Here is a 19,316-nt window from a genome sequence, read left to right on the forward strand (position 1 = left end):
GAAATTGAGAATCCTGAAGGTCATCTCTCTGCCCCCAGCCCTTTGTTGCAGGACTTGGTCAGCAGCAGATGCCAGGGCTGGCATCCAGCAAGTAGGATACATCGGAAGGACCTGCTCCACCTAAGCCAGGATGTTTGCACACTAACCTCAGCTTCCCAGTTGATGCTTAGTCAGTTCCCTTCATTTGGGCCTCCCTCTCCTCTCCTCTGTGGCTCTCTTTTCAACTCCCAGCAGGCTGGCAGGATGTGCCTGCCACAAGACCTCCTCTGATCTTTGGGGATGCTTTAGGGAAACAATGGAGGGTGTGGCTCAGCAGGGCTGAGCCTTGTGCCTCCTCCCCTTGGGGGCACAGTATCACCATCCAGAGGGACACTCTTGCTTCTTCCCACCCTGGCTTTTCTGCATCCTGCTTGCAGGACACATTTGTGCTGCATGCTGGGTCCTCACAGAGGAAGTCCTGCCTCCACCTCCTGGTCTGATGTATGTTGAGCCATCCTGGATTTCCTTGGGAATCAGTGAGGCAGGGGCACCCCACAGAGCCCCACACCATATGGCAAGGAAGCTGCAGCACTTCCTGTCCTTACTGCAGCTTTTGGCTCCTCTGTGGTAGGTCAGAAGGTGAGAATGCAGAAGTGTCACCTTGTGAGAGAAACGAGGTGTGCAAAGCAGAGGTCCCTCCCATCCACTCAGGGCAGCCTCTCTGTCTTTCTGTTTCCCAGTTCTCTCTTCCCACCTGCAGACATCCCTGGTTTCTGGCTGGACACTAGGATGCCACGCCTGCAATACTTCTGTGTCTCTAGCCTCATGCCCGAGGCTGCATGCATCTAGAAGATCTCTGCAGTCTTTCCTGCTGCTCCTGCTTCCAGGAGCATCTTCTTCACACATATGATCAGCAACTCAACCACCTTGGACACCTAGTGCTTACGCTGAAATAGTAATTTCTCATGGTAACTTCCAGAATCCATCTCCACCTTTGACATTCAGCTTTGGTTCTTCATACTCCCATCCTCTACCCTCAGCCATGGTCCCTTCCCAGTTCCTCTTTTAAGATTGTAAAAAAAACTTTAAAAAAAAGTTTATTTATTTATTTGGCTGTGCTGGGTCTTCATTGCTATACTCGGCTTTCTCCGTTTTTGGTGAGCGGGGGCCTACTCTATCTTTGCAGTGTGTGGGCTTCTAGTCGCAGTGGCTTCTGTTATTGCAGAGCATGGGCTTTAGACTGTGAACTTCGGTATTTGCTGCATGTGGGCCTAGTAGCTGCAGCACATGGGCTTAGTTGTTCTGTGGCACGTGGAATCCCTTCAGCCTATGAGTCAAACTCTTGTCTCCTGTGTTGGCAGGTGGATTCTTAACCACTGGACCACCAGGGTAGTCCCTCATTTACTCTTGAAGTCTTTGCCCAGGCTGTCTTACATGTGGGAGCAACCTTTCTTCTAATGTTCAAAGTCTATCTCATTAATGGCTTCTTCTCTCTACTAACCACCAGCCAACTGTCTGTGCTTTTTCCAAGACCAGCTCCAGGACTTGGATATTTGCTCCTATCTCCTCATCTCTACACCACCACAGGACTCCAGCCTTCTCTCCTTCCTCTCCTGCAGTATCAGTTTATCACACCTCAACTGCATCATTGATGCTAGCATCCAGCACATTAAGTCTCAGGGTGCTTAGTCTCTCAGTTGTGTCCGACTGTTTCTGAACCCATGGACTGTAGCCCTCCAGGCTCCTCTGTCTGTGGGGATTCTCCAGGCAAGAATACTGGGGTGGGTTGCCATGCTCTCTTCCTGGGGATCTTCCCAATCCAGGGATCAAACCCAGGTCTCCCACACTGCAGGCAGATTCTTTACCATCTGAGCCACCTAGGGGGGTTGCTCCCCCTTTTAAAAAACCCCTCCCAACCTCCCTGGGTTGCATTTTCTCTTATAGCTATATCCTTGTTTTTCTGCACCTCTGTGGAACAAACCTCCTTGAAGGAATTAATTACACTTGCTATCACCAACTGCCCTCCTTTCATTCTCTTTTGAATCCACTCCAGTCATGCCGTCACCTCCATCACGTGTGAGTCTGTTCTCAAAGCTGTGAGTGATCTCTGTGTTGTTAAATCTAGTGGTCAACTCTGCATCCTCATCTTACTTGGCCAATTTGCAACTTTTCATGCAGTTGACCAACTTTGTCCTTGCTATATTCCCCGCTCTTGACCTCCAGTATGCCACACTCTTCTGGATTTCCTTCTTCCTCCCTGGTTACTGCTTCTCAGTCTCCTCTGCTTCCTGGTTCTTCTTTTCCCTTCCAATTTCTTAATGTCAAAATGTCCCAGAGTCCAGTCCTCAGATCTGTCCATTTACACTCTTTCCTTTGGTGACCTTATCTGGCCTCATGGTTTTATATTCCTCTATCTGTCCACCCATCATCTGTAGCCAGTACCCTCCCTGAGCACATAGGGCTTCTGTGTTGAGAATAGACTGTATGGTCTCAGGAAGAAGCAGGGTGATTAGTTATGAAACTACTGCTGCAATCATTGTAGCAGAGGAAGCAAGAAGGGGTTTCATTTTGTTTCTGATTCTGGTTTCATTTTGAAGGCAGGGACAATAGGATTTACTGATGTATTGGAAGCTGATTGTTAGAAACGTAAGTCAGGGATGACACCATTATCTTTGGCCTGAACAACTGGCAAAAGACAGATGCCATTAACTAATGTGGCAAATACAGTGATTGGAGCAGGTTTAGTATGTATGATTGGGTGGTGGGGGTGGTGGGACAGGGATAAACAGTTTTGAGATAAACATTGGACATCCAAGTATATTTTGATTAGATGGTTTGTGCGTATGAGACTTTCTACCCCATAAGATAATGACCTTGGTCAAGGCATGTGTCTTGGTGACTGTTATGTCTGACACAGTTCCTGGCACATGGTAAGTACTCAGATATTTTAATTGTTAAGTGCAAGATGCCTCTCAAGGTCGTTTTTATTGTGACCCCTTTATGCCACCCTACTTTATTTTTTGGGCTCCGAAATCACTGCAGATGGTGACTGCAGCCATGAAATTAAAAGACGCTTACTCCTTGGAAGGAAAGTTATGACCAACCTAGATAGCATATTGAAAAGCAGAGACATTACTTTGCCAACAAAGGTCCATCTAGTCAAGGCTATGGTTTTTCCAGTGGTCATGTATGGATGTGAGAGTTGGACTGTGAAGAAGGCTGAGCGCCGAAGAATTGATGCTTTTGAACTGTAGTGTTGGAGAAGACTCTTGAGAGTCCCTTGGACTGCAAGGAGATCCACCCAGTCCATTCTGAAGGAGATCAGCCCTGGGATTTCTTTGGAAGGAATGATGCTAAAGCTGAAACTCCAGTACTTTGGCCACCTCATGCGAAGAGTTGACTCATTGGAAAAGACTCTGATGCTGGGAGGGATTGGGGGCAGGAGGAGAAGGGGTCGACAGAGGATGAGATGGCTGGATGGTATCACTGACTCGATGGATGTGAGTTTGAGTGAACTCCGGGAGATAGTGATGGACAGGGGCCCTGGTGTGCTGTGATTCATGGGGTCGCAAAGAGTCGAACATGACTGAGTGACTGAACTGAACTGAACAGTCATCCTCATCAGCTGAGTACTTCCTTCTGTGGCAGGACAAGACATACCATAGGACTCATCACACTGATGTATTAATTGCTGTGCTCCCTCAGTCCAGACTTTGCATCAAGTACTATTAAGGTATTGCTATGCATGTACCAGCCACTATTCTAAGCCCCGGGGATACTGTAGTTGTTCAGGAAAGAAAGAGTGAGAAACTGAACTATAAGCAGAGACAGTAAAAAATAGAGGAAAGGGGGGCAACTTGATATCAAAATTAGAACCCAGTGACTGACTTGGTGTATGGTCTGAGTAGATGTATAGTGGCATCCATTCCCTGACATTAGAAAACAATTTGGTGGTGTGGAGGATGTTTGGAAAATTTGGCTTAGTTTGCACTGTCTTTGGAGCAAGACAGAGCTTCCCCTGGCTATTGACTGTACAACTAGAACCCAGAGGAATGGCTAGTGCAGAGAAGTGGCTTTGGGAATTACCAGCACATTAACAGTGAATGATGTTTTGGGTTTGGATATACTGTTATTCTCTGTTTCTCAGATGAAGAAATGGGCTCAGAAATATTAAGTAACTTGTCAAATGTCAGATTCTGACTCTGATGATTTTTTCCACATTCCATTCTTGTGAAATTGACCTTAAAGTCTGCGTCCTCTCCAAGGGTCACACATTTGGCCTGAAAATTGCAAAAACACATGCCCAGGGATTTTGTAATGTTTTCCTTGTGTTGTGATTTTGCTGCCCTTTATTCATGTTTATCATCGTTGTCTGAAATGATTCTCTGGCCACTTTAGCCAGAAGTTTCCTTCCAGAGGGAAAGGGGTGATCCAAATCTTTTACTTATACTTAACCTTAAATTGAGTAGAACAAGTACAGCCTTGAGCTATGCTGTTCTGCCATGAACTTCTTAATGGTCTGTTGTTCCAGTCTTCCTTCCAGGGAGACCAGTTCCTGCTCCAACCTAGTTAACAGGAGAAGCTAGGACAGGGTCCACTTATGCCTCCTCAGGAGGTCAAGGGAATATGAGTATGATGGCCACCATTAAGAGGTCCATTCTGGCGCTTCCTTGGTGGTCCAGTGGTTAAGAATCTGCCTTGCAATGCAGGGAACACTGGTTCAATCTCTGGTCAGGAAAGATTCCCACATACTGCAGAGCAATTAAGCCAGTGCACCACAACTACTGAGCCTAAGTGCTGCAACTACTGAAGCCTGCACATCATAGAGCCTGTGCTCTGCAACAGGAGAAGCCACTGCAACAAGAAGCCTGCACACTGCAACTAGAGGGTAGCCCCCACTCACAGCTGGAAAAATACTGTATGCAGCAAAGAAGACCCAGTGCAGTCCCAAATAATATATATATAGGCTTCCCTGGTGGCTGAAGTGGTAAAGAATCTGCCTGCAATGCTAGAGACCAGGGTTCAGCCCCTAAAAAGAGATCCATTCATGCATTGGGTGGTGGTGCTGGATGTGGGGGTGGGATGCAGGCTGACTGCACAGGAAGTAGGAAAGAGCTCTAGGAATATCTCAGTATGGCAAGTTATTCAAGAGGCTTCCTATAACAGTATGTAGGAGGAACTCCATTCAATCTAAGGGTTTCAGAGAATTTCATGTAATTACATTAATGATAAACAGATATTTCTCTGAAGTATCCAATTATTGGGCATCGTCAGAGAGAAGTAAAGGGGCCATAGACCCTCTTCTGTTCTGAGCATTTTATCTGATTTTTGAAGATTCATGTGTGGCATTAAATTCTAGATTCCTGGCCACTTTCCATGTCTGTTTAATGGAACCAGACACTTTCCAAAGCCTTAAAAGTTTTCTTTTGACAGTCAAGGTGAATCATCTGGTGCTTTCTGCAATGCAGTAAGACATAATCAAGAAATGGGGAATGATGACAGGAGTGAAGGGCTGGAGCTAGCAAGGTTATATGATGAATCTTTGGGGAAAGGACAGGAGTCACCCTCTGAGAGGAAAGCACCAGGCAAATCCTGGCAGGGCCCACAGCTGACTTGAGTTTAGCACCATATAATATACATATATAAATATATACATGAATATGCAGGGAGGCAAGGCTGGTGGGAAGGAGGAAAGTGGAGAAGGATCCCAGGAGTAGGTGGTGTAGAAATGAGACACAGCAGTAGGGCTGAGTATAGGCTGCTGGCAGTTAACTCAACCACAAGGATCTGTTTAGAAAACCTTGTGTTTGTGGTACTCTCCCAGAAGCTTCAGTGCTAAACTCACTGCTCTTTATTACACTGTGGGCAAACACTGAAGCTGAGATTTACTTGCCTTCTTCTTCCAAAAGGAGGACCTTGAGGTGGCTTCCTGGCTCAAGGTTCTTTTGAACCAAGGTTCTTTCGCTGGTTTTAGATAGCAAACCATCCTTTTGTCTTATCATGCCCTCTTCAGGAACATGTCAGTTTCTATCCCAGGTACTCAGACCCCCATCTACACGATCTTTCTTTCTGTTTCTCTTCCTGCCTACCCTTAAGGGAAGGGTCCAGCCCCTTCCCATGTCCTGCTTCCGTGGACTACTTTCCATGTCCCTGATCTTCACTCCAGGTGCCATTCACTCCATGCAGCTGATAGGCAGTGGGAGTGGGATACAGGCAAGAGAGCTACAGCAGCCTCCCAGGTGTGTGCATGCATGCTAAGTTGCTTCAGTCAAGTCCAACTGTTTGTGATCCCATGGACTGTAGCCTGCCAGGCTTCTCTGTCCATGGGGTTCTCCAGGCAAGGATCCTGGAGTGGATTGCCATGCTCTCCTCCATAGGATCTTCCTGACCCAGGGATTGAAACTGTGTCTCCTGTATCTCCTGCATTGGCAGACAGGTTCTTTACCACTGCACTATCTGGGAAGCCCAGAAATATGGAACCAATAACCAACAGGGGCAGAGAGGAGAGATTCTACCATTTGCCTTTGACATTTGATTATACTGTCGTTCAGTCCCTCAGTCATGTCTGACTCTTAGAATTGAAAGACATGACAGCAGAAATTTTTAAAAAAGTAAACAATATAGAGTTTTGTAGATAGATTTGAGGAGTCTTCCATAAAGAAAAGTTCAAAGAAAGAGAAACCAGGAGACCCCCTGGACTGCAGCACACCAGGCTTTCCTGTCCTTCACAGTCTCCCAGAGTTTTCTCAAACTCATGTCCATTGAATCGATGGTGCCATCCAACCATCTCATCCTCTTGTTGCCCCCTTCTCTTCTTGCTCTTATTCCTTCCCAGAAGCAGGGTCTTTCCCAAGGAGTTGGCTCTTAGCATCAACTTCAGCATCAGTCCTTCCAATGAATATTCAGGGTTTATTTCCTTTAGGATTGACTGGTTTGATCTCCTTGCAGTCCACGGGACTCTCAAGAGTCCTCTTCAGCACCACAGTTCGAAAGCATCAGTTCTTTGGTGCTCAGCCTTCTTTATGGTCCAACTCTCACATCCGTACATGACTACTGATTGATTATGTTATCCTGCTTTCCCTGTTGTTTCCTTCTGGAACAGCTAGTTTTGGCTATTATACTTCCTTCCTTCTCTCCTGGTTTCTCTTTCCTTGTGCTTTTCTTTCTGGAAGACTCCTCAAATCTGTCTTCAAAACTCTATATTGTTTACTTTTTAAAAAATTCCACTGTCATGTTTTTCATTTCTAAGATCTTATTTTTTGCTCTATGAATGTTCCTTATTGATACTATCTTGTTCTTGTTTCATGGCTACAGCAGTTTTGTCTGTCTCTCAAGATACATTAATGAAAGATTTTTTTTCCTCTGCATAAGCTCTATTTCCCCAACTTGATATTTCCGTTTTATTTGGTCTCCATTTTCCATGTTAGAACCTTTCCATAAAAATCCAGTGGTCCTTCGATTGTTCAGAGGAGCTAACATCCTAATTGAAAGCTCAAGTGATGGGAGCTATTAACCAATTTTGAACTTTACAGTAGGGTGATGGGGGCAGGGTCATTTCTTGTAAAGGTCTTTCCTCTTATCTGGTCAGTATTCCAGGGGAAAGTCTTTCAGTCTCTGAAAGATAAAGGCATCAATGTCCTGAAAGCTGAGTGGGTAGTATTAGCTTTTAGTGCTGAGCACTCAGATGACATGTCATTTAACTCTCCTGCTTTTTGAATAGTACCAGCACACTCAACCATGCCTTGTATAGCCCCCAATCTAGCATCCTTGTTTTACTGCAGAAAATAGATATCCATACTTAGCTCAGAGTAGTAATGGCATAGCATGAGAGGATATACTTAGGGATAAAACTTATACTTAAGGATAAAACTGCTTCTCAAATTGCTTTCACCCCACCTTCCCTTATACCCCAACCCCTAGTTCCAGAGGTACCTGCTTCTGCCAGTTCCTGAGTCTGTTGGGAAATCTGCAGTGTAAACCTAGATTGCTCAGTTTCCCCACACTACTAGCTTAAGATTCAGCCTTCTTAGGTTAACTCAGTTCCAAGTTTTCCATCTACTTTCCAGCTTCATAGTTTTGTCCCTGTTCTGCCTTTCTGGCTCTGATTCTTTAAAAGAAAAATGCATTTGACTCTAGTTTCAGTGGAGTTTTAGAGGAGAAAAATGATTGCCATCACACCCTGGAAAACATTCAATATTTCTGCTTCTCAACTCAGTTATCCCCAATCTTTATACCTTTCTTAACTTCCTCAGCCCATGTTCATGACTATAAGATAGATTAAATCAGATTTGCTTCAGAGCTGCAGTTCTTTTTTAGTTGTACTCTATTTGTAATATTTAATTTTTTAATTAGAGGGTAACTGCTTTACAACATTGTGTTGGTTTTTGCCGTACAACAACGTGAATCAGTCATAATTATATGTATATCCCCTCCCTCGTGAGCCTCCCTCCCATCCCATCTCACCCCTCTAGGTTGTCACAGAGCACCAGGCTGGGCTCCTGTGTTATATAGTAGCTTCCCACTAGTTATCTATTTTATACATGGTAGTATATATATACATATATCATTGCTGCTTTCTCAATTCATCCCACTCTCTCCTTCCTCCACAGAGCTGCAGCTATAAAAGCAAGAGGTAGACTACAACACATCCCTGCAAGGACGTCATTTTAGCCTTAAACTTCAGCACACTGGATGGTCAAGAACAATTGGCTACATACATTCTTTTTCTTCTGTGAGATCTGGCCTGCTCACATATAAATGGCATTTATAATGTTGGTATCATGCTCCTCTGCTTGGAGCCTGGAGGGGAGTATATCAGCAATAAGTGGTAGTCAGGGGTGCAGGACAGAGCAGGGGGACCAAGGCCCCCTTCCCACAGCAAGCTTCCAGGCTGAAGCAGACCTGAACTGGATCAGGGAGAGGATTGATACTGCTCTGTCCAGCTTTGAGTTTTGATTTCTATGTGAGAATTCTCTTCTAAATAGTCTATGGTTGCAACTTCTCACCCAGGGCAGGGGTTTTTACTTGGGGCCATGAACCTACTGGGTCAATGGGTAAAAAAATCTGTATTTCTACACTGAATGGGAAAAAATAATGTTTATTTACTTACTAAACTAACTGGAATTTAGCATTTCATTTAGTATAAAATGCTAGCACCAAACCCCAGGAGGATTATTGGTATCTGTGACTGTGTCACCAATAGAAATCACAGATATTTATAATTTATATTAGGTTCTTTGCAGATGTCTCAGAATACAATTTACCTTCATCATGATGTCAAAATAATGGTTGTTAATACATGCGCCATCAGTTCTTGTAATTTAATGTGCCAGTAAAGCAGCATCAATACCTGATAGCTCAGTTAGTAAAGAATCTGCCTGCAACGCAAGAGACCCTGCTTCGATTCCTGGGTTGGGAAGATCTGTTGGAAGGGATGGGCTACCCGCTCCAGTATTCTTGGGCTTCTGTGGCGGCTCAGCTGGTAAAGAATCTGCCTGCAATGTGGAAGACCTGGGTTCAATCCCTAGGTTGGGAAGATCCCCTAGAGAAGGGAAAGGCCTACTCCAGTATTCTGGCCTGGAGAATTCCATCTACTGTATAGTCTATGGGGTCACAAAGAGTTGGGCACAACTGAGAGACTTTCACTTTGATAATGTAAAATATCACAACATTTTTATTTAAAAAAAATTTATTTCTTTGAACTTGTTTCATTCTTTTCATTTGTTTTTTTTTGGCCATGTCATGAGGCTTGTAGGATTTTAGTTTCCTGACCAGGGATTGAACCCAGGCCCTAGAACAGAGTTCTAACCACTGGACAGCCAGGGGATTCCCCACAACATTTTAAATAGTTTGGGAATAATCTTTCAATATCATTGGCTTCCTTAATAATCTTATCTATTTTATTTTATTCATTTAAAAACATTATTCCAAGGGGATCCTGAGCTTCAGAGGAGTCTATGACATAAAAAACCCTTGAGACCTTGATCCAGAGGAATATGAAGTCATGAGGCTGCTGAAGTGTGCACTGAGGGTGGGGAAATCTTTACCCCTACTCAGTAAATTCTAAAGGGCTGCAGGAAACAGAAGTCATCCAGCATGTCAGGTACACAGGTAACCTGCTTATCACATGCAGTCTGACCAGGCGCTGTGATGGGCATTGGGATAGAAATCACAGGGGGAGAGGCCCTAGCTCAGATCCCAGGGTTGGGCATAGCTGCTGGGAGTCTCTGAATTGAGATGTACAGGACAGAGAGGAGTTGGGCAGGCTGATGCCGAGAACAGACAGAGTGGTGTTCCATGCAGAAAGTGGAGCTGAGTAAAGGGCTGGAGGAGAGAGAACAAAGCTTGACAGGAACAAAGCTTTCCTGTGCCTGATTGGGGGCTTTGGGGTGGAGAAAGGTGGGGAGGAGGCAGAATGTGGATCTTCTTTGTTTATTAAGTTTGTTGTCAACCCCTACCAGAATATAGTCTGCTTAAGATCTGTCTTACTCTGCTTCCCCTGGGTCTAGAATTGCACCCATGACACAGGCTCAATAAAAACAACTGATTAGTGAGAGAACAACTAGGAGTGAGATCACAGAGGGCCTGAGAGGTCGTGTTAAGAAATTTTTGGATTTCATCTAAGAGTAAATATATCTGTTTCTGAAATGACTGATCAAGAACAGCTTTGTGATGAATTAAAGAGCATTAGTTTTACTCCTAAAATTACACTGGAACTCATAAAACTCCCTTTGAAGAGATGTTTATCCAGCTCTTGAGTTCTACCTTGCTTTACAGCAATGGGAAGATGTACCAGTAAACTGAAATTGAAAAATTTTCAGAAAGTCAAAATCCTAAAGACAGTGAAGGACTCTATAAAAATGTATGCCAAAGGCCATGAAATGTGGTTCCTGAACTGTCAGCCTGAGAGGTCACAAGTCAAAGGTCCTTAGAACTAAATTCCCACTCTCTGGAAATTTAAGAAATATAAATTCTCAAATAAACCTGATCAACAAATGCAGACGAAAAATTAGAACTGGATAGTTATTCTTAAGTTTTGCACTTGAAAATTTATCTTACTCCATATTTTCAAGTTGAAGCAAGGATTTGTGCCTATTTCCTATTTTCAGCTATGAAAACGTCTTACCGTCTAGATCTGGAAAGAAAAGATATTATTTTAAGGCTTGCAAAATATGCTTTGTTGGTGATTCATTCCTATCCTGTGGACTTTTGGATATATACGCTGGAAATCCTTGTCAAGAGGCATCATAGTATATAAACATAAAGGTTGGTTTCCACTTAAATAACCCCAGTACCCACCATCATTTTTATTGTCATGTAGATTTGAAATCCCAGTTGGAGCTCTTCTTCCTTTTAACTGCTTCATCCAGTCACCCCTTAATAAATGGAGGGTCTGCATTTACAAGGATTCCATTCTAGTTTTCAGGCCCTCATTTTTCTCTCAAAAGATTTACTTCTCTTTTATGGTTCTGGTTCAAGATGATGGAGTAGAAAGACATACACTCATCTTCTGTGAGAGCAACCAAAATTGCAACTAGCTGTTGAACAACTATCAATAGGAAGACACTGGAATCCACCAAAAAAAAAAAAAAAAACAAAAAAACACCACGTCTAAAGACAAAGAAGCGGCAATAAGATGATGGAGGGGTGCAACCAAATAAAATCAAATCCCATACCTGGCGGGTGGGCAACCCACAAACTGGACAGCAATAATAGCAAAGAAGTTCTCCCACTGTTGTGAAGGTTCTGAGCCCCGTGTCAGGCTTCCCAGCTTGGGAATCTGGCAGAGAGACTGGGAATCCCTAGGGAGTCTAACCTTGAGGGCCAGTGGGATTTGATTATAGGACTTCCACAGGACTGGGTAACACAGAGACTCCATTCTTGGAGGGTACAAACAAAACCTTGTCCACACCAAGACCCAGGGGAAAGAAGCAGTGACCCCACAGGAGACTGAACCAGACCTGCCTGCTAGAGTTGGAGGGTCTCCTGTGGAGGTGTGGGTCAGCAGTGGCTCACCTTGGGGACAGGGGCACTGGTAGCAGCAGTCCTGGAAGGTGCCCCTTGGCATGAGGTCATCAATAACCCTATCATAGAGCCCACATATGCTAGGGCTGGGTCGCCTCAGGCTAAACAACTAACAAGGAGAGAGTGCAACCCAACCCATCAGCAGATAATTGGGTTAAAGCTTTACTGAGCATGTCCCTGCCTACTAGAGCAAGACCCAGTACTCACCTCCAGTCCCTCCCCCATCAGGAAGCTTACACAAGCTTCTTAGCCTCATCCACTAAAGGGCAGACAGAACCAAAACCACATTAAAGAAAGTTAATCAGGATGAAAAAGCAGAAGGTTATGTCCCAGATGAAGTGACAAGAAAAACAACTAAATGAAGTGGAGATAGGCAAGCTTCCAGAAAAAGAATTCAGAATGATGATAGTGAAGTTGATCCAGGATCTTGGAAACAGAATGGAGAAGATGCAAGAAATTTCTACCAAAGACCTAGAAGAACTAAAGAACAAGGAGAGATGAGATGATTATACTAGAAGTAATAAATAGCAGAATAACTGAGGCAGAAGAATGGATAAATGACCTGGAGGACAAAATGGTGGAAATCACTGCTACAGAGGAGACTATAGAAAAAAAGAATGAAATAAAATGAAGACTGTGTAAGACCCCTCTGGGACAACATTAAACTCACCAACATTAGCATTATAGAGGGTCCAGAAGGAGAAAAAAGGACCTGGGAAAATATTTGAAGAAATAATAGCTGAAAATCCTAATATGGGAAAGGAAATAGTCAACCAAGTCCATGTTGCTCTCTCCAAGCACAGAGAGTCCCAGGCAGGTTAAACCTTAAGAGGAACATGCTGAGATACACGGTAATCAAAAGGACAAAAATTAATCTACACCACCGTTATGGCAGAAAGCTAAGAGGAACGAAAGAGCCTCCTGATGAGGTGAAAGAGGAGAGTGAAAAAGCTGGCTTAAAGCTCAACATTCAAAAAACTAAGATCATGGCATCTGGTCCCATCACTTCATGGCAACAGATGGGGAAACAATGGAAACAGTGACAGACTTAATTTTCTTGGGCTCCAAAATCACTGCAGCCATGAAGTTAAAAGATGCTTGCTCCTTGGAAGAAAAGCTATGACAAAACTAGATAGCATATTAAAAAACAGAGACATCACTTTGCCAACAGAGGTCCATCTAGTTAAAGCTATAGTTTTTCCAGTAGTCATGTATGGATGTGAGAGTTGGACCATAAAAAAGGCTGAACGCCTAGGAATTGATGCTTTTGAACTGTGGTGTTGGAGAAGACTCCTGAGAGTTCTTTGGACTGCAAGGAGGTCAAACCAGTCAATTCTAAAGGAAACCAACCCTGAATATTCATTGGAAGGACTGATGCTGAAGCTGAAGCTCCAATACTTTGGCCATCTGATGCGAAGAGCCGACTCACTGGAAAAGACCCTGATGCTGGTAAAGATTGAAGGCAGGAGGAGAAGGGGACGACAGAGAATGAGATGGTTGGACGACATCACTGACTCAATGGACATGAGTTTTAGCAAGCTCTGGGAGACTGTGAAGGACAGGGAAGCCTGAGGTGCTGCAGTCCATGGGGTTGCAAAGAGTTGGACATGACTGAGTGACTGAACTAAACTGATCAAGGTGCCAGGTACTGTTCTCAGCACTTTCCTTACATACACTTAAGGTACTGTTATCTCTGTTTTACCAATGAAGAAGCTGGGGTACACAAAGGTTAAATAAGCTCCTTATTCACAGTTACTGACTAGAAGGTTCATGAGGCAAGGTTCAAACCCAAGCAGGCTGGCTACAGAGCTCAGACCTATGGCCACTACAGTATACTGCCTGTTATTCTGTTGTGTGTGTATGTCTCTGGGTATGTGTGTCTGCAGAAACTCTGCAAAGCCTGCCTTATTTAAACAGTTTTCTTTGATCACCCATTCAAGCACTGTGTATAGCAGAGGGGAGGCAGCAGCAAACAACAGGGATAAAGCTCAAAGAATATGTCTAGTTAAACAAATATGGGGTCAGTAAGGATGCTGACCAGTTAGAAAGAGTACTAAACAAGTGAGCAGGTAGCCGCATCCAAACCAGGATGAGCAGGGAAACTTCCTGAAGGAAGTGACGTTTAAGCTAAAGCAGAAGGAGAAGCAGGAGTTAGCTAGGCAGGGTGTGTTGCGGGGGGCGTACAGAGGGGTGTCAGAGAAGGGGCCTAGCCCAAGGTCATGAGAATGGCCAAAGTTTGTCCTGCCAGTTTTCTACTAAAGCCTCACTACTCCTATATATCACACCCCAAAGCTGGTCGACCGGTAGCCCTGCTGGTCGAGAGGATGAGATGTGCCACAATACCACACACCACCCTTTTCTTCCCCAGCTAGCTGCCTGGACCAGGGTTTTAGAGGCGCAGTTTCATGTAGGCACATCCTAGAACTAAAATTACTTCAGCAATGCCTGCAGCAAAGCTGGAGGAAATACCAGAAGACCAAAGCAAGTGTTTTTTTTTAAACTGAATTTATGATGCAGAAAATATAATGTATTCTTTAGACATTTGTACTACCATAAATTACACATTATGGGATAATTATTAATGGTTTGAAGAGAAACAGTATAAATGAAATACAGCCAATATTATGAAAATGTAAACCATGTAAATCAAAATCATAAAATAATTATTTCATTACTTAGAGGTCTTCTTAATATATATGTATGAAATTTCTTACACATACATACAATAAAAGCCCACAAAAACCATGACTCTGAAGCTAAGCACTGTACAAATATGAAAATAAATCTTTATCTTTAAGCTCAATTTTATCTTCAGCAAGAGGGTTGTGTGGTTTGGGCCTTATGAAAATCACATTTAGTATTAAATAATCAGATGTCACATATGTTATATAAAGCAGCAAGTGGAAAAAATAAATTATAAAAATGCATGAAGCTAAAAGTTAACAGGGAAAAATGTCTCTATGGCCAGTGTTCTTTTCATGTAGAAACTAAAATAACATCCAGTGTGTCAGGATACATAAAAAAGAGTGTAGTGTGATTGTGATTTTAAAATCTCTACAAGGAGTAATTGAGACAAGATGAATAGAGTAGCAAATTAAGTTCAAGTTAAAAACACTAGCTGTTTTTGTTATTACCAAAAATAAACTCTAAATTTGGGAACAGCTTCATAAAATCAAATGTTGGTAATAACTTAGTTTCCTAGCAGGGCAGTGAAAGAGCTAGCAGTAGCTTTTCTTTAAATAGGATCGCTAACCAGAGCTCTAAGTCTAATTTGAAAGTTGTAAGTCTAATTTGAATTTTGTTGCAAAAATATTTATCCACATTAAGATAGTTAAAGATGTGTGCTTCATTTATCATAGGCACCTATGTAATCTAATCGGTTTGGTTTACTGCCCATATAGTCCAGAAGCAAAGACCAAGATAATACTTCTGTATCAAAGGTATATACTATTATATACATATTGTAAGACAATATAGACACTGGGGGAAAATAAATAAAGACAACACAATAACATGTATGCTAACACAATTTTGTGCAACTGCACCAAACTCCTAAACTTGAATACCATATATCAACACACAGGTCTGTTAGGTCTGTTCTAACCTGGGCTCCACAGATGCCGAGGCAAACAGCAGTGGTAAAACTTTCATCGCACCATGGCACAAAAATAACCATCCCTCCCTGAATCAGTTTGACAGTTCCCCACCAGCAAGGTATTTCTTTTTAGTAAAAAATGTAAACTTTTTTCCCCTCTCTGGGACCAAAAAACAGGAAACAGGAATCCATGGTAGAGTTGTTGAAGACAGAACCAACTTCCCAGTGAAAAAGAACAAAACCGAACTAGATCTCACCAGTAGAGAGAAGGCACACTTTGAAAAGCTAAATGGATGTTGTGGCTATTTATAAGCTGTGTTAACATACTACCCAATTTTCATTAAAAAAAAAAAACAACAAAAAAAAACCTTGGAGAATTTAAGGTCTGATCATAAAAACTGTAAGTAGAGTTGTTTTAATTCCATAAGAGGGATGTTTTTAGCTTACATAGTACAATAAATAAGAGCTATTATTTTTTTCAGCAGGCTACTTGGGGCCTGGACCTATGAATCACGTTAAGTTCAAGTCTTTCTGGTTGGGAATAACTTAGTTGGTTCTGGCCACTGAAAATTGAAACCAAAGACCACGCCTGGCTGACCCACCCTAGGGTCAGATATTGACTCCTTTGGCTCTTGGAGACGTTTCAGTGGGGAAGTCTGGGAGGCAGCACAGCTTCTTAGGAGAGCAAGACCCCTGAGGCTGTTGGTGAGGGTGAGTCCCGAGTCACCTCAGACGAAGGACTGACTCACCTGTACCCTAACCACAATTCCTCTTCAAAAGAGATGATTTTTCAAAACTACACATAACATTTCTTTCACTGTTCATTATTTAAGATGTGAATGCTGGCAGCCAAGGTGTTAGGGTATCTGTTATAGAAAAGACATTATGCTCTTAAGCCATGGGGAGGTTTGAATTTGCATATTTTCATCTGGCAAAATGATAAACTAGTATATTTTAAAAACTATATATATACACATATATAGCTCACATACCATAAGATTCACCATTAAAGTATATAATTTAGTATATAATTTAGTGGATTTTAGTATATTCACAAAGTTGTGCAACATTAGTACAATATAATTCCAGAACATTCTCATCATCCCCAAAGAAACTATATACCCATTAGTACTGCTACTACTAAGTCATTTCAGTCGTGTCCGACTCTGTGTGACCCCATAGACGGCAGCCCACCAGGGTCCCCCGTCCCTGGGATTCTCCAGGCAAGAACACTGGAGTGGCTTGCCATTTCCTTCTCCAATGCATGAAAGTGAAAAGTGAAAGGCAAGTTGCTCAGTCGTGTCCGACCCTCAGCGACCCCATGGACTGCAGCCTTTCAGGCTCCTCCATCCATGGGATTTTCCAGGCAAGAGTACTGGAGTGGGGTGCCATTGCCTTCTCCGATCCATTAGTAGTCACTCTCAGTTACTCCCTTTCACCAGCACCTGCAGTCTCTTGCTGTTTTTTTTGTTTTTGTTTTTTAAGTGAAGTGGGACAACTTTCCTGGGCATTGTATTTTCAGTAGTATGTGGCTTTATATTTTTCGTTAGAATTTTTAGCAGTGAATTCAAACCATGGTCTTTATAAGTACTCTGAGATTATAAAACACCCTCTTTAATATACAAACTATTTTTGTCCCCCAAATGTTTTCTTTATATATAAGACAATAGATTTTTCTATCTCCACGGGAGCATAAAACATTACCATTTTTCCCTCAATTAAATTCTGTTCTTGTACAAGAAGTGAGAAAAATTGATACTTAAATATTTAAAAAGATGAACAACCAGAGTCCTTATAAACTGTGGGCCATCACACTCTCCTTCTCAGTCCTTAAAGAGCTTCAGAGCTGAGAGAGCTGAGGCCTCAAAGGCCAAGCTGCTTGTTTACAGATGAGGAAATGGATCTAATGTGGGTTGGTGACAGGTTCAAGACCAGAAGGCTAGTTTACAGCAAAGGTAGGAAGGTAACCCCCTTTTACTAGTTTTCTATTGGGTTGACCAAAAAGTTTGTTTGGGGTTTCCTGTAAAATGGAGAAAAACCTGAACGAACTTTGTGGCCAACCCAATAGTACTGAATATTGGAAGTAAATGTCATCTACCACATGAATCTAATTATATCAGTGAATTTCTTTTACAGCTTTGATCTGAGCATAAAAATACTTTCTAAAGATAAGGCAGGCATATTTAACCAGGGCGCCCAAATCACTCATCGAAACAGCAAAAAAGAGCTGAGGTTCTGGAGGGACCCAAGAACACAGTTCAGATTCCTCGCACTGTAACTCTCCACGCAAGTGTCTGTAGGATGTACCACTTCACGTAAGAAGCAAATAAGTCATATACATTCAGTACTCTGGGAATGATGGCTTCGTGGGCTGAGGATGTTTTGGAGTTAACCATTGCAGCAGTTCTTCATCTGGGTTGACTTTTTGGAACTAGTGCCACTCAGATTGGTAATGGATTTGCTGTCATCCTCATCAGTTCTTTTTTTCACTTCCCTGGAGACAGAAAGAGAGACATACAGACAGAGAAGATTACTGAGGTATAAAATAGAACCATAAACAACTCTGTAGAAATAAAACTGCACTGCTAAGCACTTGCTGTGTGCCATCCAGACAGGGTGCTAAATGCTTTGTAGGTATTGACATTTAATCCTCACAGGTAGGATTTTACTGTGTCCCATTTTATATGTGAGAAAATGAAGGCAAACAACGTTAAGAAATTTCCCTTAGGTCACATAGCTGAAGAAGTGGCAGAACTTGGATTGCAACCATACAGGTGAGCTCCAGCCATCTGCATTCTGAACAGTAGGCTACACACTCATGCATGTACACAGAAACACATACCCAGGTGCATACACACATGCACACAGGCTACTGTTGCTCTCCTGTGGTCATGCCTGGTGTATAGTCTGCCACACGCACAGCTCATTCCTTAGGACTCTGGAACCTAGCTTCCACCCCCAGCTAATGCTTAACATTAACAAAAGCAATGATGGCTTTATAACCATTTTGTAATAATACTTGATCATGGAGATAACAGCAGATGGTTAAAATCCAAAAAATCTTTTTGTCTCTTCCTAAATTTCTTTTAGAATTAACAGAGGCACTTTTAGAATTAACAGAGGAACATTTCATGCAAAGATGGGCTCAATAAAGGACAGAAATGGTATGGACCCAACAGAAGCAGAAGATATTAAGAAGAGGTGGCAAGAATACACAGAAGAACTGTACAAAAAAGATCTTCACAACCCAGATAATCACGATGGTGTGATCACTCAGCTAGAGCCAGACATCCTGGAATGTGAAGTCAAGTGGGCCTTAGAAAGCATCACTATGAACAAAGCTAGTGTAGGTGATGGAATTCCAGTTGAGCTATTCCAAATCCTGAAAGATGATGCTGTGAAAGTGCTGCACTCAATATGCCAGCAAATTTGGAAAACTCAGCAGTGGCCACAGGACTGGAAAAGGTCAGTTTTCATTCCAATCCCAAAGAAAGGCAATGCCAAAGAATGCTCAAACTACTGCACAATTGCACTCATCTCACATGCTAGTAAAGTAATGCTTAAAATTTTCCAAGCCAGGCTTCAGCAATATGTGAACTGTGAATTTCCAGATGTTCAAGCTGATTTTAGAAAAGGCAGAGGAACCAGAGACCAAATTGCCAACATCCGCTGGATCATGGAAAAAGCAAGAGAGTTCCAGAAAAACATCTATTTCTGC

The 19,316-nt window shown here is 42.6% G+C and overlaps 1 protein-coding gene and 1 long non-coding RNA gene across 3 annotated transcripts in view; one reads left to right on the top strand and one right to left on the bottom strand.

The window, feature by feature from the left end:
- Positions 1–353: 353 nt before the first annotated feature.
- LOC133252960 (uncharacterized) lies at positions 354–9,096 on the top strand. 2 transcript variants are annotated; one of them, XR_009738128.1, is made up of 2 exons: positions 354–480; positions 8,589–9,096. It is a non-coding gene; the product is annotated as an uncharacterized LOC133252960 (long non-coding RNA). The 2 variants fall into 2 exon arrangements; XR_009738129.1 differs by lacking the exon at positions 354–480 and adding an exon at positions 494–618.
- A 5,393-nt stretch (positions 9,097–14,489) lies between these two features.
- RASEF (RAS and EF-hand domain containing) overlaps positions 14,490–19,316 on the bottom strand; it is a 90,765-nt gene continuing 85,938 nt past the window's right edge. Inside the window, exon 17 of the mRNA XM_061426012.1 lies at positions 14,490–18,092. Coding sequence (XP_061281996.1) covers positions 17,987–18,092 — 106 coding nt within the window. The 3' untranslated portion in view covers positions 14,490–17,986. The remainder of the gene's footprint in view (positions 18,093–19,316) is intronic.

This window comes from Bos javanicus, chromosome 8 (assembly GCF_032452875.1).
Source record: "Bos javanicus breed banteng chromosome 8, ARS-OSU_banteng_1.0, whole genome shotgun sequence".
NCBI classification, from domain to species: Eukaryota; Metazoa; Chordata; class Mammalia; order Artiodactyla; family Bovidae; genus Bos; species Bos javanicus.